Source organism: Balaenoptera borealis (assembly GCF_965194805.1).
Source record: "Balaenoptera borealis genome assembly, chromosome: 11".
NCBI lineage: Eukaryota > Metazoa > Chordata > Mammalia > Artiodactyla > Balaenopteridae > Balaenoptera > Balaenoptera borealis.
This window is the reverse complement of record NC_138868.1, coordinates 65,092,958-65,119,905: the sequence shown is the minus strand read 5'-3', so window position 1 is coordinate 65,119,905 and position 26,948 is coordinate 65,092,958. Positions and strand designations below refer to the sequence as shown.

At 43.2% G+C, this 26,948-nt stretch overlaps 2 protein-coding genes across 2 annotated transcripts in view; one reads left to right on the top strand and one right to left on the bottom strand.

Annotated features, from left to right (window-relative positions):
• Positions 1–1,151: 1,151 nt before the first annotated feature.
• Positions 1,152–11,878, bottom strand: PRSS23 (serine protease 23). The gene is made up of 2 exons (XM_082342304.1): positions 11,721–11,878; positions 1,152–2,659 (listed from the first exon to the last, which is right to left on the bottom strand). Exon 2 carries the CDS (start codon positions 2,644–2,646, stop codon positions 1,516–1,518), a length of 1,131 nt encoding a protein of 376 aa, XP_082198430.1. The 5' UTR covers positions 2,647–2,659; positions 11,721–11,878; the 3' UTR covers positions 1,152–1,515.
• Positions 11,879–12,070: 192 nt separating this feature from the next.
• The window catches only part of ME3 (malic enzyme 3), a 327,148-nt gene continuing 312,270 nt past the window's right edge, over positions 12,071–26,948 (top strand). Inside the window, exon 1 of the mRNA XM_082340456.1 lies at positions 12,071–12,619. Within this exon, the coding sequence (XP_082196582.1) occupies positions 12,411–12,619 (209 nt within the window). The 5' untranslated portion in view covers positions 12,071–12,410. The remainder of the gene's footprint in view (positions 12,620–26,948) is intronic.

Genomic DNA, 26,948 nt, shown 5'->3' with positions numbered 1-26,948 from the left:
ACAAATAAATAGTCACAATGCAGGCTGGAAATGTCAGGGGTGCATGCACACCACATATCTGCCTTGTAATTGATTTGCTTTTTTTTCTCTACTGATACATTTAGAAAGAAGTGCTCGGGCTGAGAGGCATAGAATAAAAACATAAAATGAGTCCAAATCTTTTCCTTATATACTGTGATGATCATATTGATAAAACATTCATAAAGACATTTATTGAAGGGGTGATTCTGATCCATTTTGCATTCCCAATTTTCATTTTTTACTCTTGTACTTGATTATGGGTGTCTGTAGCCTGGAGAATTCTAGTAAAAGAGGCCCTTTTAAAGCTAGTAAAAAAAAAAAAAGCCATATTGGTTTTTCTTAAAGCATTTTCCAAATATTTTTACTATAAAATAAGTAAGAGAGAAAACTTTCCAAATTGCACAAGTCCACAGCTTCCTGAAAGCGCACTGAAAACTATGCAGAATAATTTTGATTAGGCTGGATGACTGTGCCAGTCTCCAAACAAGTGGTTATTCTGTTGTGACATCTGCCAAGCAATGTGTCCATTGTGCTCTGGAATTTAATTCATTTTAAATTACTCCATCCAAATGATAAAACATGAGATGTTCTACACTCCAGGGGTAAAATACAATGATTGTTTTTAGTGTGACCACAACTGTTAGCTGGGAAGCAATACAGCCTGTTCTAATTAGGCCCTGATTATTGTCTTCTGGAAAGCAGCTAGTTCAAGAAATGTGAGTGAAATCCTGTTAAATGGAAGGATTGGCATAAACAATCTTGCTTACTCTGGTGTGACTACAAAGCTGGCAGAGCCACATGCAAAGGCTTCCCAGAAAGTACAGCAACAGTCTTCAGAAAAGAAACTATTTCAAAACTGAAAGATGCTTGGGGTACTTACTATAGGATACAGTTTAATATGTGTACCAGTATAATCAACAAATTATTTTACTGATCCAGGACTTCTGTGCAAATGCCCCCAAATCCAAAATATTATAACTGCCTGTCTAAAAAGTATTGTGAAAGTTCCTAAGAGTTGTATGTGGTGGGGAACACTGCCATCTGGAAACATTAATGATTAGGCACTAAAAAAAACAAAACAAAGCAAGTTGAACCTCAGGAGAAAATACACACATACACACACATAAGAATTTATGTCTCCCATATGCCATGTATTTAATATAAGCTTTGGAAACAAGTTCAGATGAAATAAAAATCAAAGTTCTCAAAAGGTGAAAGATTAACTTAATCACTAAATCTTCCCTATTGACCCAAACATCAGTATGTTTTTTATTTCTATGCAAAAGTATGCCTTCAAACTGCTTAAATGATATATGATACACAAACCAGTTTTCAAATAATACAGCCAGTCATCTTGCAATTTAAAAAAATTAGGTGAAAGATATTATAACACATTTCTCACACACACACACACACACACACACACCCCAGTGACAAAATTTGGCCTCTCCTAAAATAGAAGACCATTAAGAGCGGCCAGAAAGGAACACCGTGTCACCCCTCCCTACAATCCAGGTAGTTTCCTTTAATCCAATAGCAAATCTGGGCATATTTGAGAGGGGTGATTCTAACAGCCACGTTGAAATCTTGTGGAGAACCGTTCATGTCTACCCACTGGTGCCCGGAAAAGATGCCAATAATTTTTCGCTCCCACTTCTGCTGCTGTCTCTTCCACATCCTCACGTAGACCCCGGACCCGCTGGCCCCGGGCTGGGCGTCACACTGCTGGTACAGCAGGTCATAGGTCTCATCTTTGACATCACAGAAGCGGTATACCAAGTTACCTGGTCGGTCATTGTCATAACCGGAGAAGTGGATTCTGCCCCCTGGCAGCTGCTTGGCGGGAGGGCTTACCCCAATCTTCATGAACTTTCTTTTGTGGGGTTTTTTGAGTTCCAGGAGGGCATAGTCATAATCCATGCCAATGTCATTGGCATTGCCCTTGATCCAACCCTTGGGCACATGGGTGCGCTTCACCCGGATCCACTGAAATTTCATCTTCTCGGGCACGGCTGAGCTCGAGTCGTTGGCCCCTCGACCACCATCTTTAAACTTGGGCTTCAGGAAGCCCACTCGAAGTTTCTGGGTTCCTTTCACGTAGGTTTTCCCATCGTGTATGCAGTGGGCAGCCGTGAGGACGTGCTTCTCCGCCACCAGGGTGCCGGTGCAGCCTGTTGATAACTTCACCGATGTTGAGAATGGGTAGTTGAGCAGGAAGTCCTTCCCAAAAATGCTGAATCTGCTGTCGTAGCCATAAATCTGCCGCTTCCTTCGAGACTTTCCCGAAGACTCACCCGCACCACTTCTGAGGACATAGATGCCCACCTGTGTCTCGGTGCGGCTGCCGTTGGCATAGAGGGTTTCATAGGACAGGTACTGCTTGGCCTCTTCATAAGTGGGCAGTGGACTTCCCTTATGACACTGCGGGCCACACGAGGAGGACACTTCCAATTTGGCTTCGGCCCCAAAGTGTGGCTTGGCCAAGTTTAAGGTGGATTGGGGTAAGACCACGGGGAGGCGGTAGGCAGGCCAGGTGGGTTTCCAGTGGGCGCCGTAGGGGCTCACCTGCCCATCAGCACAGAGGAGGACGAGGAGGAGGCGGAGGAGCCCTGGAGTCCCCGCCATGCTGAGCACCACCCTGCAGGAACAAAGACAAGCAGGTCAGGAGGGCGAGGGGCTGAGCGCTCCTTTGCTGGGGAGGCAGCCTGGGGGCATGCCTGTCATTGTTTTAAGACTGTGAACCCTGTTCATTAATCGGGGTGTGGAGAGGAATCCCTAGGTAATGGTCTCACTCACAAGGCAAGGGCTTGACCTTGTTTGTTCCTGTGGCTGGGTGCCCAAAATGAAATTGGGTATTCCTTCCCCTTGATGTTTAAGATGCCCCTAAGGACGGCCTGCTGCAGGGCAGGTGCATGGAGTCGTTAATACACAGATGAATTGCTTGACCAGCCCTGATAGCCATATAATTTTGAGCCTTCTTTGTGCTTGATTCTATACTTTCATCCTCTCTTACCTTCCTGGTCCCCCTGCCTTTCTTTCCTTCTTTCCTCTCAATCTCATTACAGCACGTACTTGCTCATCTCGAGGGTAAATTTAAATTACACAGTTTATTGAGTGACTAAGGCATCAAGGAGGGATGGGTCCACAGTGTCACACTTACTGGGACTCTGATTGCTTTTAAATCGTGAGTGATTGAGAAGAGGGCATGAGACTTTTTTTGTTTTGCTTTGCTTTGAATTTAGAACAACCTTAACTATTATAAGTTTAGTTTCAGAGTAACCAGGCCTCTGACAAACCAAATATTCCTTCATCCTTTGGATTTTGTTGTATACTACCAGGGTCTCTGTCAAAGATCTAAAGCTCTAATATTGCATCAAGTATCACACTATGACTATTTTCTATTCCTATTTCAAGTAACTATTGGTTACTTTTTCAGGTCTGTGCATCTGTGTTCCCAGCTAGCCTAAATGCCTTGAACTTGGGCCTATGCTAGCAACTCAACAAAGATTTATTGAAGGGATAGTTTGTATTTATGAAGAGTGAATGAATGAATGATTAGTGTGGCTCAAAATATATATATTTTTTAAATTGGGGTATAGTTGCTTTACAATGTTGTGTTCGTTTCTACCGTACAGCAAAGTGAATCAGTTATACATATACATATATCCCCTCCTTTTTGGATTTCCTTCCCATTTAGGTCACCACAGAGCACTGAGTAGAGTTCCCTGTGATATACAGTAGGCTCTCATTAGTTACCTATTTTATGCATAGTATCAATAGTGTATATATGTCAATCCCAATCTCCCAGTTCATTCCACCCCCCCCCCTTGGTATCCATACATTTGTTCTCTACATCTGTGAAAAAATATTTGAATGATGCATGCTGAGTGCTAACGACAGAGATGCACGTGGATGATGTGGTAGCTCAGAGAAAGGGCGTGGAATCCAGTTGTGGGGAGAAGAAGAACAGGGGAGGCATCCCGGGGCAGGTAATGCTTGAGATGGGTGTTAAAGCTGAACAGAAATTAGCTAAGACAGAGTGAAGGGGACACTTAGAAAGAGGGAAAAACAGTCTGTGCAAGGGCAAGGAGACAGGCAACAGTACAAGTCACTTCAGTAACACACTAAGCTCAGCAAGGGTGGAACAGAGGACATGGTGGAAGCAGCAGGCAAGAGCCAGGTTATGCAGGGCTGTGTATACTAGATGAAGGAGTTTGGATTTTATCCTGAAAGGTATGTTTAAAGACCCAGAACCATCATCCCACAAGAGAAACAACAACAACAAAGATGATTGGAAGTACTCTTACAAATATTGAAGCATCAGTTGGCTCAGACTGGCTCCGAATCTTCTGTTCAAGAGAAGCTGACTAGCAGGTAGGTTAATTCATTCACAATCAAGGACCCCGAAACAAGGACAAGGAGGGGTTAGGTCTTAAGAAGCTAGTGGGACATAGTGGGAGTGGGAGTCAGGAGGAAACTGTTTCACTATTCTCACGCTTCCTCTTTGAGAATACAGAGCTGCTAGCAACTTTTGGGTGCCTTTTGCTTTCTTTTACATAAAACTGGAAAATCCCATTGATCTGATCTAGTCCAGCTGAGCATGCCTAGCCGTCCTCCCAATATGCACACACTATGTTTTCCAGTATGTGCTTGCCCCACCTGCCTCTGGGATCTGTTTTGCTTGACTCTCTCTGATTCCACTTCTGTCAAGTGCGTGGCTGGAAAAGAAAGAAATGAAGTCCTGGAAAAGCCAATTCCTTGGGACTTCCTGATTCCTTGAAACTGTTTCTCTCCATTTTTCCAAATAGGAAGGGTCCCTGGGCCCTTTGGCATGGAGGAAATATATCTAATTATTTCTCTAAATCCTTGAAATCGTGGGGGTCATGTGTATGTGCATGTTTGCGTGCATGTGCATGTTTGTTTGTGCTGGTTGAGGGTATTGCCAGGACTAAAGGTTCTAAATGGATGAGGGAGGGGATGCTAATGCAGGTAGAGTCCTCTTCCCTAAGGGGGACTTTGGGGATGGATTAGGTGTGGTGAGGAAAACACTTCAGGAGACTTCAGGGGATGGTTCTCTCTGATTATTCCCATCTCCTGGCCGAGGACCCAGCCCTTGGACATACCTAGGGCTTGGACAGCCTTTTCTCTGTATAAGTTGCTGTGTAGGTGACGAAATGCTCCCGACACCAGAATCCCTGCCAAGTGTGATATGTACTAGGAGGAATCATGTATTTCCCACAGGGCTTCATCTTGGACCCCTACATACCACCCCCTCCTCACTTTGACTATAACATGGAGAACATTAACGCCTGTTAACACTGAGCAACAGATGTGTTAAGCCAAGTTTACTTCAGCTTATCTTTTTTTCCTTATAAATTTATTTATTTATTTATTTATTTCTGGCTGTGTTGGGTCTTCGTTGCTGCCCGCGGGCTTTCACTAGTCGTGGCGATTGGGGGGCTACTCATTGTTATGATGCACGGGCTTCTCATTGCGGTGGCTTCTCTTGTTGCAGAGCACGGGCTCTAGAACAGAGACTCAGTAGTTGTGGCACACGGGCTTAGTTGCTCCGCAGCATGTGGGATCTTCCTGGACCGGGGCTCGAACCCATGTCCCCTGCATTGGCAGGCAGATTCTTAACCACTGTGCCACCAGGGAAGCCCCCTGGATGGATTTTTAAAAGTGTATTTGAACTAGTTTCAGACTCGTTCCTACCATTCTCTTCCCTGACACCCCAGTCAATAGACAATGTCAACGGTTGGACAAATGGATAAAGCTAAAGACACGTGTCATTGGCACAGTCCTACAGAGTGCAAATTATTTACTGCAGTAAATAATTTGCACTCTGTACTCCTAGGATCCAATTAACATACAAGTTTCAGATTTAGGATTTCAAAAGGCATGTTCTAGTTGATAATATGAGCAGATTTTAACTGTCATGTTCTTCCTGCCCCTTGAAAATATCTACAACTTATGATAATATATAAGATCATACTATCTCATCTCCTCCTCTCTCTCTCCCAAGAATAATATTTTGAAAACAGGAATACTTGGCAGCTTGGATCTCTGGATTCTGTGTGTTCTTTCTTAAGATAAGCTGAAGTAGGGACTTCCCTGGTGGTGCAGTGGTTAAGAATCCGCCTGCCAATGCAGGGGACGCGGGTTCAAGCCCTGGCCTGGGAAGATCCCACATGCCGTGGAGCAGCTAAGCCCGTGCGCCACAACTACTGAGCCTGCGCTCTAGAGCCCATTTGCCACAAGTACTGAGCCCGCGCGCCTAGAGCCCGCGCTCCACAACAAGAGAGGCCACCACGATGAGAAGCCCGGGCACCATAACGAAGAGTAGCCCCCGCTCGCCAGAACTACAGAAAGCCCGCGCCCAGCAATGAAGACCCAACACAGCCAAAAATAAATAAATAAATAAATAACATTGTTAATGTACTAAAATTGCAAAAAAAAACCAACAAAAAGCCATCCATCTAGGAACCTTGTCTTAATGAATTAACCCCCTCTCAGGCAAAACTGATTCTAATTTCATCTTTCCAAGTGCTTTCCCTGTATAGTAAAGCCCTGTTTAAAAAATACTTTCCAAGACGTTGAAGCATGCCTCATTTCACATGTGTCACCACGGCATACCTTTTTGAAAAATGTCTGCCTTTCAAAAAGTAAACACTGTTTTTAGAAACCAGTTAGTGGGTGTGGAGACACAGGAACAAGTCTTTTCTGGGGTATGGGTGTTGGCTCTCACTGGCCACAGCTTCACTCCAGCCTCTCAACACACAGAATCGAATTTGTTCTTCAGCAAAATGAGGGCTGACTCTGCCAAGGGCCTCCCGGACCACTTACAGATCACAGGATGCTGTTAGAGGGCACTAAAGAGCCTACTGCAGACTATGGCTAGAATATTAATACTCTAGACGAATAGCATCTAATCTAATCCAGAGCCTTCACAACTGAAATTCTGGGCAGTCAGCCAGTTTAGGAGAAGCCAGCCATCTATAAGTAAAACTGCTAAACCAACAGGGCAGGGTAAAGCTCTAATCCCTTAAAAATAAACTTTTCAGGGCTTCCCTGGTGGCGCAGTGGTTGAGAGTCTGCCTGCTAATGCAGGGGACACGTGTTCGAGCCCTGGTCTGGGAGGATCCCACATGCCGTGGAGCGGCTGGGTCCGTGAGCCACAATTACTGAGCCTGTGCGTCTGGAGCCTGTGCTCCGCAACAAGAGATGCCGCGATAGTGAGAGGCCCGCGCATCGCGATGAAGAGTGGCCCCCGCTCGCCACAACTAGAGAAAGCCCTCGCACAGAAACGAAGACCCAGCACAGCCATAAATAAATAAATAAATAAATAAATAAAAAAGAATAAAAATAAAAAATAAACTTTTCAGATACCTCAAAAACACTAATTCTCTTAGTTTGAAGCATCGCTTATAAGTTCCCTATATTATTATTTCAACTCTATTCATTACTTTGTGTGGTAAGACCTTATTCTGAGAAGATTTTATATCTTCATTAAAGTTTCTAGGGCTTCCCTGGTGGTGCAGTGGTTAAGAATCCGCCTGTCAATGCAGGGGGCATGGGTTCGAGCCCTGGTCCAGGAAGATCCCACATGCCGTGGAGTAGCTAAGCCCATGCACCACAACTACTGAAGTCTGCGCGCCTACAGTCCATGATCCACAACAAAAGAAGCCACCACAATGAGAAGCCTGTGTACCTCAACAAAGAGTAGCCCCCGCTCGCCACAACTAGAGAAAGCCCACGCGTAGCAGCAAAGACCTAACACCGCCAAAAATAAATAAATAAATTTAAAATAAATAAATAAAGTTTCTATCTAACTCTGGAAGCTACAAAACTGTATTTTAAAAAAAAACAACTTTAATTCAGATTTAGAAATTAATGCAGGTCAAATTATTCCAAATTGATTTGGTTTTTAAATACCTGATCAGAAATTGGAAGAGAAAGTTGTATGTTCTCAGGTCCCCACCTGGGTTTAAACTGACAACTGTATTAAAGTTACAAGCTTCATAAGTTACTCACTCCTTTACCAAATGTGTGTTTAGGGTGATTTAGAAATTGTTATGAACAATGATCTCTTAGTCTTCTAGCTCTGGTCTTTCCAGGTCCAAGATTCTCTCATTTTATAATTTTCCAGGGTCACAAAAGTCCAGGTCAGGCAGTATGTTGTTTATAGACAGCGTCTGCACTGTCATTTACTGCTCAGGAGCTTTTACTCAAAGAATTGTGGAAGGCGGAGGCACAAGGGGAAAGGAAAAGAAGGCGGAGGCACAAGGGGAAAGGAAAAGGAAAATTTATCATGCTAATCTCTTGCCTGTCTGGATGGCAAGGTTTCCCTTATCTGTTTGCAAAGGAAACAAAGACCTCCAGCAGAGGGCAGCTTTCAAGAATGGAGTAGAGGATGGCTAGGTGAGAAAGCTCTTAGGAAAGTCTTGGGGCAGAGAGGAGGAGGGGGACACACCCTACTCCAGCTCAGGGCCCTTGCTAAGGCATTCACACCTTGCCCTGACCCCTTCCCCATTAATAAAACACTTTAAAATTAGGTTGGTGGCTTTGCATTAATTTCCCAATTCACCTGATACTAGAATAATTCCCCAGGAGACAATTATTGTTTCCATTTTTATAAACTCTTGGTAAGCCTTAGCTATGCCCATTTAAGTTTATTTAAACATAAACACTCTAGGATGAAAACAGTCATAATTTCACTACTGGAAAGGTAACTAATGGGTCACATAATTTTTAATTCTCTCCTGCCTTTAAATGAATCATTTTATCCTTATAGAACTGTCTGGAAAACTCACACCTTAAAAAAGGAATGCACATTTCCAAACCTTATCCTTATTATTAACCAACAAGGACCTACTGTAGAGCACAGGGAACTCTGCTCAATATTATGTAACAACCTAAATGGGAAAAGAATTTGAAAAAGAATGGATACATGTATAACTGAATCACTTTGCTGTACACCTGAAACTATCACAACATTGTTAATCGACTATACTCCAATATCAAATAAAAAGTTAAAAAATAAATTAATTAATTACAAAAAATCTGGACAAAAAAATTCAGGTCTACAACATTTCATTTCTAGGAATAAGCCTTTACTGGATAAGGAGTCCTTAGATACATAATTACCTTTTAAAGTTCCCAACTAAGTATTTTCATGCATCACTTCACCTAAATGACAAAGCCGAATGGAAAATGAAGGTAAGCAAATATTTTCTCACCATGCTTAGTAATATGGAAACAGTATTCCTTTTCCAGCTCTGTATATCTGACTCACAAGAGGGTTACACTTTCCATGTTCCATCACTCAACATGAGCCGCTGTCCCTCTGTCCACTGTCTGAAAATATTTATACCTTATGAAGATGCTGCCACTTCATAAGCCCACTAATAACCTTACAGTGAAGGGACATTGCACATTATCAGATGTGTAGACAACAATCACTGCTTGGAGACTAGCACTGAGATGGCTCTCTGCCAGTTCTACACCTTGAAAACTGCAACAACACAGGTCTCCTCAAGGGGGCAAGTGTTTGGGATAATGGTTTAACTCCTATAGCAAAGAAGCGCTGGCAGGGAAAATCTAATCCTCAGGATATAAGTTCTCTGTTGTACAACGTCTGAATTCCTGTGACCACTATAAACAGTAATGACAGAAAGAAACAGCAGGGAAGTTTGTGAGGATAAAAGTTTTGGACACCATTTGGAAGGATGGCAAAGGGTTTTTCCATGGACTCTCTGGCCAGGGATACTGAACAGTGAAACCATGCTAATTCCTAAAGCAAATAGCTAAAAATGAACAAAGCTCTGGGAATACTCTGCAGCCAGGCATGCTCTCATTTTCCTGACGCACAGAACCTGTTAAAGGGAAACAAACCTAATCACATAATGGTTTAAGAATTATAGTCTTGTACAGGAAAGAAATGCAGGGTATTTACAAGCCCAGCTACCCTAAACATAATCTTGTGGTCAAACGAAGTTTAACTTCTTCTCTATCAGATTTTAGGCAAAATGAACTACCCTAGTGAGCCTGGGACAAACCTGGCAGCAGAACAAGAGCAGAGTATAAAACTGTCAATGGTGAGACCATGAGAAACGAATTCCCTGGAGTTGGGGGTGGGGGAGGGGAGTTAGGCATGAATAATGGCTGGTGGATTAAATCCTAAGAGATCTATGAGAAAAGATGTGCAGGAGAACCTGAGACTCTTAAACACTGCAGACAGGGGCCAGAAGTGTTCTCAGACCCACTAATGGGCACTTTGGCACTTATACTACAGACAGAAAAATGCACCCACATTCACCATCTACCTGAATAAGTTGTCACTGTTACAAAAATGAGATCCATATTAGTTACCTTGGAAGAATGCTTCCTTTCCAGTTCAGGCAATGGAAAGGATGACAAGTTATCTCTTGACTTTAAGTGGCAAAAATACAAGTGAAACAATCTATTCAAATGCAGACGGTGTGCATATGATCACAAACACTTTCACAAGTACATATAGTGGCTTGTGTGGCAGTTTCTAAGCTTCTTTTCCCCACTCCACCTCCAATCAACTCCTGTCTGACAGACTTCTTAAGAGATGCAGTTATAAGGTCTATTTTAAATGCTCTTATGCACAGGTATGATTCTGAGACAAGTGCAATAAATAGCCTGATATTAATTTGGAATTCAGCTTTTGGCCACAGCTGACTTCAAACCATAAATTCAACTCCTTACCACAGGGCCTCGTCAAAATGATTCTGGCATTGGCCTACCTGCTCCTGAGGAGGGCACAGGGACCCCTCAAGTTCAGTTTCAGAAGCTAAGAGAAGGCAACCCTAAGCCAACACCGATCCTGAACAACCAGGAGCTTTCCACCAGCCAGGGGCTGTTTCTGAAGTCTCATGGATGTCACCCAAAAGGGAATTAAACAAACAGGCTTTTTATCAGCCACTTTCTCATGAGATGTTCGAAAGCAAACCTAATCTGTATTCCGGAGGGGAGTGGTGGTTTTCCTTCATCTAAATAATTCTTCTCCTTCCTCTTTTAAAACATTTTTGAAACTTTTTTCAAACTGTTTTTTTAAACGTTAACTAGTGATGAATGTCCACAGGCCCAGGAAGAAATATTTGCTTCCAGCAACTGTTGATAGTTCACGGACAGTAGTTTCTAGGGATGCGCAGGGTTATCAATCAAGGCACCAGAGAAAAGAGCCTCTTTGCTGCAGTCTCCTTGCTTGCTAAGGTTTGTTCACAATCACATGCCCAGGATTTAAAAATTAATGTTCAGATCTTGTTGGAATACGTATGTGCAAAACTCAAGGGAAAAAGTGAGGGTGTGCGTGTGTGTGTGTGTCTGTGTGTGCATGTAGGAGGTGCCGGTGTTGTCATCTTCCAGCCGGAGGACAGCGTGCCCAGAGCGGGCTCTTTCTTTACTCCCACCCAGCATCCGAGATGGTAGTTGCAAAACTTTCCTTCCCCACCCGATCCACGGGTGACACCGCGTGAATCCAAATGCCCTGCAGCTCCTGAGTCTCCGCGGAGCTCCCCCAGGCCGCCGGTCCCACCCCTCGAGCCCCGAGGGTAGCCCAGGCGAGGTCTCCGGTGCCGCCCCCCCCGCAGCCACGCAGCCCGCGGTCCCCCCGCCTCGCGCCCACCGACCCTTTGTTCCACGGCCCCCGCCGGGCCGGCGTCTTCACTCACCCGCGCCGGGTCGCCCGCCCGGGCCCCGGCTCGCCGCGCCGCTCAGACAGGTGTGGGGGCCGGGAGGGCGCGCGCAGCTCCCATGCCGGCTCGGCGGCGCGACTGAGTGCGAGCGGGCGGGCGGGCAAGCAGTGCCGGCGGCTGCCGGTTCCGCCCCCCGCGCCTCCCGAGCCCGCCCGCCCCGCCTCCGGCCTCGGGGAAGCCGCGCGGCCGCCCCCCGCCCCACCCCGCCCCGCACGCGGCCCGCGCCCCCGCCCCTCGCCGCCCGCCGCCTGTCCGAGCCGGGCGCGCAGTCGGGAGGACCCGCGGCCTTGCGGCCCCGCGCAGGTGGCCCCGGCGCCGCTCGCCTGTCCCGGCCTCTCCGCGCCAGCCCGCGCCGGCTCTCGGAGAAGGGCCCGCCCTGCCCGGGGACCCACGCAACCCTTCCTGAGCGAGCCTGCGGCCTTCGCTGCAAAGACCAGGGGCCCCTAAAGTCGACAGCCTAGATCTGGGGCCGCGGGCCACACCTGGTGCGCGAAAAGCCCCTCCGCAAGTTTCAAGAGTTGGAGAGAAACCTGTGCGCTTCCCACCCCACATGCGCTTTGAGAGTTTCCAAAGTTTTGAGGTGATGCCCGAGTTCCTTCCCGCTTCACCCAGTCTCTCGGGGGCCTCCAGGGGGCGGAAACCCGCAATCCGGTGGCAGGACCGCCAATGCTTTGCGTCCTCTGCAGCAGCACCCAGTGCGGTGCATGGGGCCCGGAGCAGGGCAGGGACTTGGCAGCTTCCAGGAACCGGCTGGGTGGGGAGCCCACCGGCCTCAGCTCTCTATCCGGTACCAGCGGGTGGAGCCACCTCCACACCCAGTGGGCAAGGGGCCCACAGAAGGGGCAAAGAAGGTACAGATTACGTCTCTTTGACAGGTAAGGCCGGGGAGGTTTTTCTCGGCTCAATGACTTGTCCCAATGCACTGAGGCCGCATTTTTTTTTTCTGTGAAGCCCTTTAGCCTGCCTGTCTCCCACCAAAGTCTGCTCTCGAAAAGAGAGGGCCTAACAGGCTGTTTCACACCAACGTGTTAATGACAGACCAAGGTGCTTGTGTTTGCCATCGATTTTAAATAGGAAAGCCCCAACACGTGTCACTGTGTGGTGATTCTTAAATACGAGGGCACTATTTTAAGGGCAAAATTTTCTTAAACCAGCCCACTCCTGGCTTAAATTATTTTCTTTTAAAACGTTGCATTACTATAAACATAAAACGAGATATAAACTTGCGTTATAGCTTTTGAACAACTCTGGAATAAAACCAAAACAAATTTATAAGTTAAATATAAAATTCCCCTCCCAGAACTGTAAAATTTAAATTACTAATGTTTACTCAACTACTACTAGCAACATGTGGTACTGACTGCTCAGGTGTGAGTACATTTGAGCTCTGCGAGGCTCTACCACCCTTACGGCGTGGGAAGTGCCCTGTATGGACTCAGTTTTCTCACCTCTTTCCTCCCTTCCAGGTAACACACCTCCTCTGCTCACACCCTATGTTATTGTAATAGTTGGCTTTCATTTGACTCTGATACATCATTAGAGATTAACTTTGTGCTCTTCCTTTCTTATTAGCATAATGAGTAAAGTGGTAAGAGCTGGTGGCAAGGCATAGCTAACACAGGCACTGAGATCACAAGGCAGTACTTGGTATCAGATGGTTATCCCAATGATCCAGAATGTGTTTATATTCATTTTTTAAATCATAACTGTGAAAAAAATAAATTGTGGATCTCCAGCTTCCATTTGGAGAAACACCATTAAAAGTCAAATACCTAACTTAATAGAGAAGCCGGGGGCGGAATTAGAAGGAGGGGAAGAAGGGAGAGACTTCCCAAAGCACCTATTACATGCAAGGCATTGTGTTAGGCACCAAAATAAAGAGATGGCCACGGGAAGACAGTCCGGCAACATAATTAAGAGTATGCCAGTGGCATTCAACTATGTGAGTACTATTCCAGGCTCTGCCTCTTATTAGTTGTGTAGCTTTTGGCTTGACCTTTCTGTGCCTCAGTTTTCTCCTCAGTAAAATGGCGACTACTTCATAGCAATGTTTGAAGAATTGAATGAATTAATACACATAAAACACTTAGCACATGGCCTGACACAACAGTAAGCCCTTAATATATATTAGCTATTGTTATATCTGTTATGTAAAAAGAACGTGCCTTCTCTCTGCTTTGGAGCACCATCCTTCAGGACTACCTCAACCTACTTTGACATTCATTGCTCATTTGTCCTGGTGGTTTTTGAAATTAGTGTCACCAATTTAGGGAAGTAGAATCTTGGAGAACAAGATGATTTTATTCCCATCATTCAGAGAGAGCAACTGAGGCACAGAAGGACCCACTGTGCCCTCTCCTAGCTCCACTCGCAGAGCCAGCCTCAGGCCTATTGCCCCTACCCAGACAGGAGCTCCAACTACAGATGACCTGCAGAACTGTGGGTTTGTACAAGCTCCACCCACTTCTCTTATTTCCTGGAGCTGTCAGTAGTAAAACGAGAGGATGCTATCTGGCTCTAAGGTTGTCACTGCGATTGCCATAAGGATAGCAACAACGACGGATCTGTAGAGAACTTTGACGTCAAAGAGAAATGCCCTGTGTAGCAGGTGTCCTCATGCTGAGCCTAGATATTTGTTTTTTTTTTTTGGTATTTGCCCCACTCGGCTACCTGAAAAAAAAAAATACCACCAGAAAAACCAGGACCCTCACTGCTTAAGAACTCAGTTCAACTCCATAATCGTAATTCTCAAATACTTTTCATGAGTATGGCACTTGAGTTGTTAAAAACTCATTCAGGGCAAGGCCCACACATTTAGTGAGTGCTCACTCTGTATAAGGTGACTGTACAGGGGCTGTGAGAAAGAAAACAAATATCCCTCATCTCAAGGAATTTATGCTTTGGGTAGAAACGAAACAAAGTCAAATACAGGAGAAAGTGAGATGTAGGCTTTATCAGGCTACAGCTAGAGAGCATGGAAGGGGGAATTGTTAATTCCCACTCTGGCAGGTGCTAAAGTCTCCCATGAGGTGGTAGAATTTGAGCTGAAACTCAGAGGATGAAGACTTGAGCAAAGCTTCAACAAGCATCTTGTTGGGTTCCTCCACTGTGTAAAAATGAGGGCAATCTGTGGGTGAATGAAGAGGGCAGAACTAGGATGGGATTGTAATAATTATAGCTGTGTTTGTTGAATGCATATTATGTGCCAGGTAGTGTGGAATATACTTTATTACATGTGAGACTGAGGTTCAAAGTGGTTAAATGGGATAGCCAGTGCTGTACCACTAAGAAACACGGCTGTGAGTTCTGCCCAGTCTGTCCTACTCTTTCAGCAGGCTCCGCTGTGTTATATTGCTTCCCAGACCTGCCTTTTCTTGTGCTAACAATCAGGAGGTTGAATCAGTGGCTGCTGTCGCTTGAGCTCAAAATATCCTTTTGATTCTATCTTGCTTTTGTTCCAGTTATGCAATCACTTAGTAATGACCTGTTACATGGCCTCAGTGCGGGAGACAAGATGGGACTGAAAGATAATTGGAAACCTAGGGTGTGGCAGGGAGGGGGAAGACCCAACGTCAACTCTATATAAACTGCTAAACTCAATTTTAGTGCTGATTTTCTTTTAATTGAAGTATAGTTGATTTACAACGTTGTGTTAGTTTCAGGTGTTCAGAGCAGTGATTCAGTAATACATATATATCTATTCTTTTTCAGATTCTTTTCCATTATAGGTTATTACAAGATACTGAGTATAGTTTCCTGTGCTATACAGTAGGACCTTGTTGTTTATCTATTTTATATATTAAATATAGTAGCGTGTATACGTTAATCCCAAACTCCTAATTTATCCCTCCCCTTAGTGCTTATGTTTCACGAGGCCGAGATCCACATGCAGCTTCAACAATTTGCCAGTTTGAAAGGTGTCAGTGAGGATTATTTCTAAGGAGATAAATTTACATATTTAAAAATCATTTCCATCTGGTTTCTTATTTCTGTGGTGATAACATGGCTCTAGGAGTTCACTCAGTAAGTGGAGGTTTCTAGCTCCGTGTAGTGAGTGGAAAGAGAAATGGAGTGAGAGACAACACAGGGTTGGGAGAGAGGCATTCTCAACCTGTCTGGGTGACTTTGGATAAATCACCTCACTTAACCTGGATTTCTCATCTGTAAAAAGAGAGCCTAGGTGACCTGCTCTTACAGTCTTTGAGTCTACAACATTGTAATTCTTATGGAAGGATGATCCACATATATTTTTATCTTTGGGCACCCAGCATGTGGTCCTAGGGTAGCAAAGCATGTGGAACTCTGGAGTCTGACTGGCTTGGACTCAATTTAGAATTCATTTAGTTGCTGGGTGATCCTGGGCAAGTTATGTGACTTGCTGCGCCTCACTTTCCTCTTCTGTACAGTGGAGCTTATTTCAGGCTGTTGTAAGGACTCAGTGAGATAATCAGTACAAAGCACATAGTACAGGGCCAGCACAAAATAAATTCTGAATTGGTATTACCTATTATTATTATTATTATTACTACTGTTCCTCTAAATGCTTAATAAATGTTTTTAAATTTGTTGAATGAGTGAATGAATCAAATTGTTATAGCATCAATGCTAAAAAGTTTAATCCAGGCTTTCCAAGAAAAAACTATCTCAAGACTTTTGTTCAACCCCAAGTCATAGGTTTGGTTTGTAGACAACAAAGAGTTTCCTAGTCCAGTCATCCCTTGGTATCCATGGAGGATTGGTTCTGGGACCGATGCAGATACCAAAGTCCAAGGATGCTCAAGTTCCTAATGGCACAGTATTTGCATATAACCTACAAACATCCTCCATATACTTTAAATCACCTCTAGGTTACTTATAATACCTAATATAGTATAAATGCTATGTAAATAGTTGCTGGTGTGGCAAATTCAAGTTTTGCTTTTTGGAACTTTATGGATTTATTTTTTTCAAATATTTTTTCATCCATGGTTAGGTGAATCTTTGGAGCTCATGGATACAGAGGGCTGCCTGTACTGAATTTAGGAAGAGTTACAGATTCAAATGGGAGCCAGGGTTAGGTTTTTGTCTCCTCTTCCAGTCTCCCTATGGCACCATCAGTTCATTTATTCAACGAACATCTACTGAACGCTAACATTATCAGGTCTATATATTTGTCAGTGTTTTAAGGGCAAAACCAGATTTTTCTCTCATGATGGTGGGATTTAAAATCTTGCATGGTAAAAAATAAAACCACAACAAACTCCTATAATTTAAGAAAAAGAAAAAGCTAACAAAAAGAGCCACTAAAAATAATCTTTATAGCACTTAATAAAACAAAATAAATGTATTTGTATTGCACTTAAAACTTTTTAAAAAATTCCTGTTTTTGTTACGTATAGATTACTCATTTTTAAGTATTTGGAAATATAAGTAATCAGTACACTATGAATATAAATATGTAAAGTTATAATATATAAAACCTTAAAATATAAAGTAGTTGTAGAGTTAAATTGTCACATTGGTACATATGGTAGCCTAAAAAGAAAAAAAACAAAAAAAAGCTGCACAGCAAAGGAAAGCTTTACTCTAATCCTACTTAAAAGAATATAGCAATCTAAAATTATTAGGAAGAAAAACAGGCTTTGGCAATTTCCTGTATACTATGGGCACTATTCTAAACTGAAAAATTGGAAACATTTTGAAATAATTGTGTGTTTCTCATTTTCTGTGTTCAAATTCAAAAAGTCTCCGGAGGCCAGTGCTGGACTTCTCTGATGTCCCCTAACTTGCATACCGGATCTCATGATCAAGAACAAAAGAGAAAAAAGATTTTTTTTTTCTTCCTTTAACTCAAGGAGAAGCAGCAGAGCTGCTGGCCTTGAAATAGACTTTAATAACCTTTTGATAGTCTCTTTACATTTACGTTATTAAAATTTCTCCCAAATCTCTATAACTTTAAAAGGCATTTTTGGAAAATCCTTTTGTTTTTAATTAATATTCATATTTATCCATATATATTGGATTCTTTCTTTTCTGTCTTATAAGGAGTAATCTTTTATGCAGTTAAGTATGGCGTCTGGATATTCAAATTCAGTGTCCTTGCATGAGGTTTCTCCTTTTACCTGGCAAATTCTACTCGTCCTTTAAGCTTAAACATCAGCTCTTTTCTGAAGGCTTCCAAACCCTTCATTGCTAGATAAGGAGTTCATTCTCTGTGTTTTCAGAGAATTGTATTGAAATTATAGCTTACATTGTAACTATATATTTTCATTTCATGTTCAACCTCAAGCAGTCCAGAGCTTCTTTTTTTTTTTCTTAAAGATCGTTATACGGTCTTTCTTTCCTCCCTCCCTCCCTTCCTCCCTCTCTCCCTCCCTTCCTCCCTCTCTCCCTCCCTCTCTCCCTCTCTCCCTCCCTTCCTTCCTTCCTTCCTTCCTTCCTTCCTTCCTTCCTTCCTTCCTTCCGGCTGTGTGGGCTCTTCATTGCTGTGCGCGGGCTTCTCTACTTGTGGCCTGAGGGCTTAGCTGCGGTATCTGGGAACTTAGTTCCCCGACCAGGGATTGAACCCGGGCCCCCTGCATTGGGAGCACGGAGTCTTAACCACTGGACCACCAGGGAAGTCCCGGTCCAGAGCTTCTGATGAGTGGGAACTCTGTCTTGTTCTTCTTGTCGCTATGGTTTCCCTCTGTAGTCTAACAGAGCCTGGCTCAGGATAAAGGCTCCATTAATTTTTACTTAATAAACGATTGAATGATGAATGAGTAAAATTCTTTTTTTTTAAAATTTATTTATTTAATTTATTTATTTTTGGCTGTGTTGGGTCTTCGTTGCTGGACGTGGGCTTTCTCTAGTTGTGGTGAGCGGGGGCTACTCTTCGTTGCGGTGCGCGGGCTTCTCATTGCGGTGGCTTCTCTTGTTGCAGAGCACAGACTCTAGGCGCATGGGCTTCAGTAGTTGTGGCTCGCGAGCTCAGTAGTTGTGGCTCGCAGGCTCAGTAGTTGTGGCACACGGGCTTAGTTGCTCCACGGCATGTGGGATCTTCCTGGACCAGGGCTCGAACCCGTGTCCCCTGCATTGGCGGGTGGCTTCTTAAGCACTGCGCCACCAGGGAAGCCCCTTTTTTTTCAATATGGTAGTAACATGTCATAGAACAGTGGAGTTCTGTAGGATACAGTTTGTGAAAAACCATCCACAAGCTTACCCCCACTTCCAGGAGTAAACCACCTCTGTTCCCAACATGTGGTTTGTGCTTTTTTGCCTCATTGCCTTTGCTTGTATTTGAAACTCTTTCCTTCATATCCACTTGTCTCAATTCTACTTTTTAAAAAAATTGAAGTATAGTCGATTTACAATACTGTGTTAGTTTTAGGTGTACAGCATAGTGATTTGGTATTTTTACAGATTATACTCCATTACAGGTTATACAAGATAATGGGTATAATTCCATGTGCTATCTAGTAAATCCTCGTTGCTTATCTATTTTATGTATAATAGTTTGTACCTGTTAATCCCATACCCCTAATTTGTCCCTCCTCCCTTCCCTCTCCCCTTTGGTAACCACTAGTTTGTTTTCTAAATCTCCTTCTATACATTTTTAAAACGCCTAACACTATGTCACATCCTCTACAAAGTATTTTTTTAATTGGTCTTTGATTTCCCATAACACTTTCTACAACTTTCTCATGGCTCTAATAATTTTATTTCTTTTATTATCAGTTTACCTCTCTTCTCCCCTACCACTGAATACTATGGGTTTGAATCTCTGGTCTGCATCTCTTTTGCTGGTGTGTCAGTCGGGATCTTGACAGAAACCCAATTTGCCCTTGATTGGTTCAGATGAGGAGATTTTATTGAAGTGGCTACTTATGGAGGTGAGGACAGGGTGGAGGGAACAAGCAAGGACAGAGCACCCAGTGTCTAGCAACAGGCGGAAACCATCACTGCTCTTGGGATGGGAAGTAGAGGGAGGGAAGGCTGTAGCAGAGCTGGGTGAGTGACCGCCCAGGTCCGGGACCTGCTGCCAGGAGCCATGTGTCTATGGAGCAATGCAGCTGCTGCAGGAAGAAGGGGGTGAGTGGGAAAGAAACACCCTGACCTCTTCTTCTCCTACCCTCTGATCTCTGGAGGCTGCCAAAGTCAGCTCACAAGGGAGCTGGGCTGTGCTGTCCGTAAGGCTCAGCCTCCTGGGCACGGGGCAGGGCAGGGAAGGGTGGAGAATTGCTGAGAGGCAGACAGAGAATAACCAGCACACTGGGAGAGGCTCCGTTTCCTCATCTGCAAGATAGGGTCGTGACAGTACCCTCCTCCCAGGGTTATAGTGAGGATTAAATTAGGAAATGCATCAAAATACTTCTCAACATATGTGGTACCTGATTCTACTCATTAACTACTTCTTCTTATTATTTACAATAACAATTCTTTGGATACTCCTAGTGTAAAAGCTAATTGAGGAAGGTATCATGTGTTGGTTATTTTGTAGCCCTTACACATCCAGCCCAAAACACTGTTGTAACATGGCCCAAAATAGATGGCATTTTACAGGTGATGGGGAGGCCTTTTTTTTTTTTTTATTTTTAAATTTTATTTTATTTATTTTTTTATACAGCAGGTTCTTATTAGTTATCCATTTTATACATATTAGTGTATATATGTCAATCCCAGTCTCCCAGTTGGGGAGGCCTTTTGGACAGGGGTAACAGGGAAGATTGTTTGGCTGTTTGGACGGACATCATCAGCCAATCTGACCTTGAAAACAGACAACAATGAGATAAATTTGAGACTTATTTTTAGTTTTCAGCAGATTTTTTTGGGCACTTCTTAAACCTAGTCCGAGGCCTCTAGTTTTTCTTTACCTCAGTAGAGGGGAGAGTTACTGAAAAACAAGCCAGCTCACCAGGACTGGCATTCCATAGCCATCCCTGGGAATGGTGGTGATTCCTCATATTTTGAAAGCAAAGTAAGGATGACCAGCCCAGGGTTTAATGCAGGAAGGTTTGTATCTATGGAAGCCATTTGCTTCCTGCTCTTTCAGACCAGTAACCTGGTTTATTTCAAACACAGGATCAAGTGGCTCCTGCTCCCCTTGGTACACACATTAGGGAAACCACAAGAATAGTCTTCCGTGTTCTTTTCACTTCAAAGCCTGCAGAACGCCTTGGAAAGCCAACTGACTCTCCACCTGAGACCAGAAAGGCCGATTCAAGAGAAAGTCCTTTCATAGGAGCTGGGGGTGGGGTGGGGTGTGAGGTGGGACTCACCCACACGGAGGCAAGTGGGTGTCGGAGCGGGTGACTGCAGCTTGTGCTCTTGGGGGAAGGGCGTGTTCGCAGGGTGGCAGAGCCATGAAGGTCACTCTGGGAGGAGCTTCCAGTACTGACACCAGCAGCTGCAGGTGGGGACTCTCTGCAGGGAGGAGTGACTTTATCCGGGTTTCCAGCAGACTAAAATTAGGGAGGACACTTAGCTCCTAGATCTTGTGGGATCTGTAAGTAGTTGCTCACATTATTGTCCCTGTGCCTGAAAAATCAAGACCCAAGCCAGAAATGTTAAGAAATGGCTCTAAAGCCGCTCCACTCACCAGCCTCACGCTGCCCTCGTGGTCCCAAGTGTGGGTCCTCTGGCTTTTCCTAGAGCACACGAGCGTTTTATCTCTTTACTCAAGGCTGGCTGAGGGCCTGTTTGGACAACTGTGTGCATCCAGAGCGAGGCCTTACTCGCCACATAAGCAGTCGGTTCACTCCATTAAACAGAGGGGTAATAGGTAGCAGAGTAGTTTGGGGATTATGCTGTCAATAAAAATTAGCTCCTCCTTTAAAACTCTGACGCCCTCCAATCTGCTTCTGACACTCATCTTTAGGTCATTATTGTCTCTTATAAAAATTTTAAGAGAGGCTTCCCTGGCGGTCCAGTGGTTAAGACTTCATCTTCCAATGCAGGGGGTGCAGGTTCGATCCCTGGTCGGGGAGCTAAGATCCCACAGGCTTTGTGGCCAAAAAAACCAAAACATAAAACAGAAGCAATATTGTAACAAATTCAATAAAGACTTAAAAAAATTTTTTTTAAATAGAAATTTTAAGAAAGGTAGAGTGTTTCCAAGTTGCTACAATGAACAATACAGTTTCCATTAAGAAGATCTTAGAAATAAGAGTCATATAATAAATCTCAAGAAACAGATTTGAAAGTTGACCTATATAATATAGTCTTTGTAACTGTGGCAAAAACAAAGCAAAATAAAAACAAACAAAAAATTGGCTCTTCTTAGCAATGTGACACCATCCCAAGATGACATGATATTTTTTGTTTTAATGTTGAAATGAAAAAGGCACTTGGCTTCAATCCAGGAAGACCCAGAAGGCCCAGCCCTGTGCTAAACCATTATGACCTCATGGTTGTATAAACTGCATATTGGTAAAGTGAGGTTATCCAAACTATCTTCTCTTTCAGAACAAGAGATGGCAATGTCTCTCTTTTTTTTTTTTAAACAATGCAATAAAATCAAACTATTTAATGCTTAAACCACTTCCTGCAGGAAAACTAAGAACAAATAAATGACAAGTCTTTGATTTGTTAGACCACTCTGAAAAGTTGATTGCTAACTTCAAGGCAAATTCCAGTCCTGGTAGCAGCCCTCCAGTCTCAGCTCCAATCATAATTTTATTATCAACACTTTCATTCCCTGCCCCATGATCCCAAATATTCAGGGAATTGAAGTTCACTCAGAGGTTGAGTATTCTTGATCTGAGCTTGTTAGGAATCAACCTTTGTATTTACTCTAAGACCTGCCTGACTAGAGTAGAAAGCATGAGTGAACCAATAAAATTGTTTTGTGTAAATTTAGAGTTTAAAAAGTTTTTTTTTTTGGTAAAAGTATTTATAGCATTGGTATAAAGTTCATTTTCACAATAATGGCTATTTATCATCTACCAGGTACCAGACACTTCCCACTACTTATTGTATTGGACCAAATAGCTCTGAGCAGTAGGAACACGTATCCTTCCTTTTACTGATAAGAACTCAAGGCTCTAAATAGTTCAGTAAAATTCCCAGTTTGAAGTGTTGGAGAGGGGATTCAAACCCAAGACTCTCTACCCCAAATCCATGTATCATAAAGTTTCCCATATTGTTTCTGTTAGAATGGTTTCAGATACAAGTAATGGAAACCCCTGACTTACGCTGGCTTAAATGACAATAAGGAAGTTGATTATCACACGTGTCAAGAAGTTCAAGGGGTAGGGTGATTTCAGGTAAGGGGAACTCAAGGCTCCAGCTCTGCTTCTCTTGGCTCTGCAATTACCATATCCAATTACATCCAGAGGGAAAAAAAGAGGAGCTTCTCTTCCTATGTCTCTCTCTTAGGAGCAAGACAGTAATACCACTTCCCAGACCTCTCTTCATATCACTGAGGTGGGGATTCAGTGGTCATTAAGTCCTTTGCTAAATCAGTCATGGGCAAGGGAAGAAGGTATCTGTTAGACTAAGGTAAGTAGCACAGAATAATTGGAAGAGCTCTGGACTAAGGCTCAGAAACCTTGGGTTTTAGTCCTAATTCTGTCATCTACTTGATTGTGGAAACTTGCTAGTTGCTGAGCCTCTCTGAGGCCTTACCTTTTCCTTATTGGTAGAACAGGGCTGATAATTCCTGTTCTACTGATCTCACAGGGTTGTAAAACAGGAATGAAGTAATATCTGTAGAAGTATTTTGTAAACTGTGCCACATGATATAAAACCATGTCATGGCTTCTATTAACATGGTTCAGAGAGAACTTCTGGTCGTGAGATACTTTTTCAGTTACACCCATGTGGTTCTTGATCATCATCAAGATGATAATTTAGAATTTTTAAGGTTTTGCCAAAGATTATCTGGATTTTACTTTTGTGTTAGAAAATTAACAGTGCAAAAATAGGGGGAAAGTGTGAAATTTAGTACTTAAGAAAGCCAATTTCCAAGCATCCTCGTAACTCCAATAGTATCTGTTTATATATGGATAGGTTGTTTATAAGTTATTTTTTATACTCATCAAAAAGCAAGTTTCCTAAGAATCTATTAAACAACCTTTCTCATTCCTTCCTTTATATCAATTCAATAAACATATATGGGGAGAGGGGATGGGATGCACACATAAGAGAATCCAAAACAGACTCTGTCTGAAGGAGAGTAATTACCTACAAGGGAAGAAGCCTGGAGAGCAGACTAGACAGAACATATCCACAAGTAGCTATAACAAAATGTAGAAAGATAAGAGGAAGTGATAGGTAAAGTCCCAAGGTGTGAAGAGATAAAGGGCTGTAAGAATTCAGAAGGTTCCCAGCTGTGGGGTTAGGGAAGGCCTCAGGACAAGGCTTCATTTGACCTGGGAGTTGGAAGATTTGGACATGGGAAGAGCTCGTTCACCTTGGCTCTACATCAAACTTGCTCTGAACTTGAATACTCAACCAGAATGCAATAATCCTTGAGTATAAATTATATGAGAGATACAGCAGAAAATAGTAGTTGGAAAGGTAAAGATTGCAGCTAGATTATAGAGGGGTTGGAATACCAGTCTAAGGAATTTGAACTTTATTCAGTAGGTGTGAGATAATAGAAAAAATGTATACATTGGTCTCTGCCCCTGGTTTCTAGCACTGAGCTTCTCAAACCCATGTAATTTCCTAAGTGATAAGAGCATTAGGAGCGTCTAGTTCTAATACTTGGTCTTTGATCCCGGTTCCTGATGCAGGGCTTCTGAACCCTTATAATTTCCTGAGTGTTAGGAGTGTCTTTTGTTCTAATGAGCTGACTTTGGTTGGGGTCCTGGATGGCTTGTGGATGGGGGCTGGTCACCAGAAACAACAAGCCAGGACTAGAAGCTTGGAGTTTTCAGCCCTGCCCCCATTCTCTGAAGGGAGAAGGACTGGAAATGGAGTTAATAATTGCTCACTGTCACGTGAGGAAGCCTCCATAAAATTGCAAAAGTGTGGGGCTCATAGAGCTTCCAGATTGGTGAACATCTGCATGTACTGGGAGGTTGACACACCTCACCTCCAGGAGAACAGAAGCTCCTGTGCTCAGGTCCCTCCCAGGCCTCGCCCTATGTATCTCTTGATCTGGCTGTTCATGTGTGTCCTTTACTGTATCCTTTAATAAACTGGTAAACATAAGTAAGTGCTCCCCTGAGTTCTGTGAGCCACTCTAGCAAATTAATTGAACCCAAGGAGAGGGTCACGGGACCCTCCAATTTGTAGCTAAATTGGACAGAAGTTGTAGGTAACCTGAGGAACTACTGCTTGCAATTGGCATCTGAAGTGGGAGGGGGGCAGTCTTGTGGGACTGACACCTGTGGGATCTGACACTATTTCCAGGTAGATAGTGTCAGAACTGAATTAAACTGTAGGACACCCAGCTGGTATTATGGAAAATTCCTTGGTGTGGGGAAAACCCCTCCACATATTTGGTGACAGGAAGTGAGGTATTCTTTGTGAGTAGTAAAGGAGACACACAAGAGGGAAAGACTGTAGGTTTTTTAATTCAGGGGGCAATGGGGGTCAGTGAAAGTTTTGGAGCAGTAGAGTGAGTGCCTTCATGATATCTGTGCTTTACGAGGATTAAGTGGGCAGCTTCTGGGAAGCTAGATAGGAGGGGAGAAAGTGGAGGCTGAGAGACAAAACTCAGAATTTGCATGTTCAAGTTAGAGGTCATGAGAATTTGAACTAGATTATGGGCATTGGCCTGGAGATAAGCCAATAGATATGAGATATTTTGGATGGAGAAACCATAGGTCTTGGTAATTGATATAAAGACCAGTTGGGAAAGGGGGAGTCAGGAGTCTTTTATTTGAAGATGACAAAATGTCAATGCCAACGTCTAAATAAAGAAGTGAATTTGGGATTGACATGTACACACTGTTATATTTAAAAGAGATAACCAGCAAGGACCTACTGTATAGCACAAGGAGCTCTGCTCAATATTATGTAACAAATTTTTATGGAAAAGAATTTGGAAAAGAATAGATACATGTATATGTATAACTGAATCACTTTGCTGTACACCGGAAACTAACACAACATTGTTAATCAACTATACTCCAATATAAAATAAAAAGTTAAAAAAAAAAAAGTAAATTTACCTGTTCACTTAACTGAAAAGTCCTGAAAACAGGTGTAGCCTCAGGAGCTGTTGAATCCCAGGTCTCAAATGATATCATCAAGACTTGGGCTTCTCTACCACTTAGTTTTTCTTCTGTGCTGGTTGATAAGGCAACCCCCAGAAGCTACTAATTTATATTTTTGGAGGATTAAGTCCAGTGGAAGAGAGAGCTTGTCTCCCCATCAGTTCCAACAAACATCCCAGATCTGGTTTCCATTGCACATTTCTGAAGCAGTCCCTCTGGCTGCAAGAGATGATTGCTGACTGGCTTAGACCTATATGTGGTCTTTTATTTTCTATTGTAATTTTGATAATTTGTCCACGAAGACAACCTAACTCTAAGCCATTATGAGACATTTCCCTGTGACCAAAATGAGATCTCACTCTGAGGAATTCTTGCTAACTGAAAGACACTGCTTCAGAAGAGTGATGGCTGTTTCTCATTCAATTACATCAACTGCAATAATTTTTTGAGGCAAGTTTCTTGAGGACCTGGTACCTATCTGAACTCATAAAATGAATAAAACCTAGACCATTTCTAGGGCAGTCTTCAAATTGGGCAGTGCAAATGCTACATAGGTGCCAGAAAGATTTCACCTCTGGGAAAAAGGTGAGTGTCGTCTGAGAGGGCTCAACAAAGGAGTAACTATTGATCTAAGTCTTGTAGCAAGTATAAGCTTTGCTTCAGCGCCATCTAGGCAGGGCACTGAATGCCAAGGAGATGTTGACAAGTCATTTGGATTCCATTTGAAATGGGGTAGTGGCTCTAGAAATAGCATGCGGCCATCTGCCTGATCTGAGCAGTCTTCTCTTTACACAGTATGTGTGATGTCTAAACCGTGTTTTTAAATTAGAATTTTACAAAGTGTTTAAGTACACTAGGAAAGCCAACTCCTTTCAGAGAACCGTATGGAGATTCCTTTGGTGAAGAAAAGAATCATGCTGTGAAGTGAATCCCTCAATCTGAAAGTGCCTCTCTTTCCCCTTGATGTGATGGGTATACATCCATTTTCACATACTGGATTTGCTTTAAAACCAGGTACATGCACGTCAACTGCAATAAGGAAAAATCTTAAATTCCATTAGAGGACTTTTAAATTGGG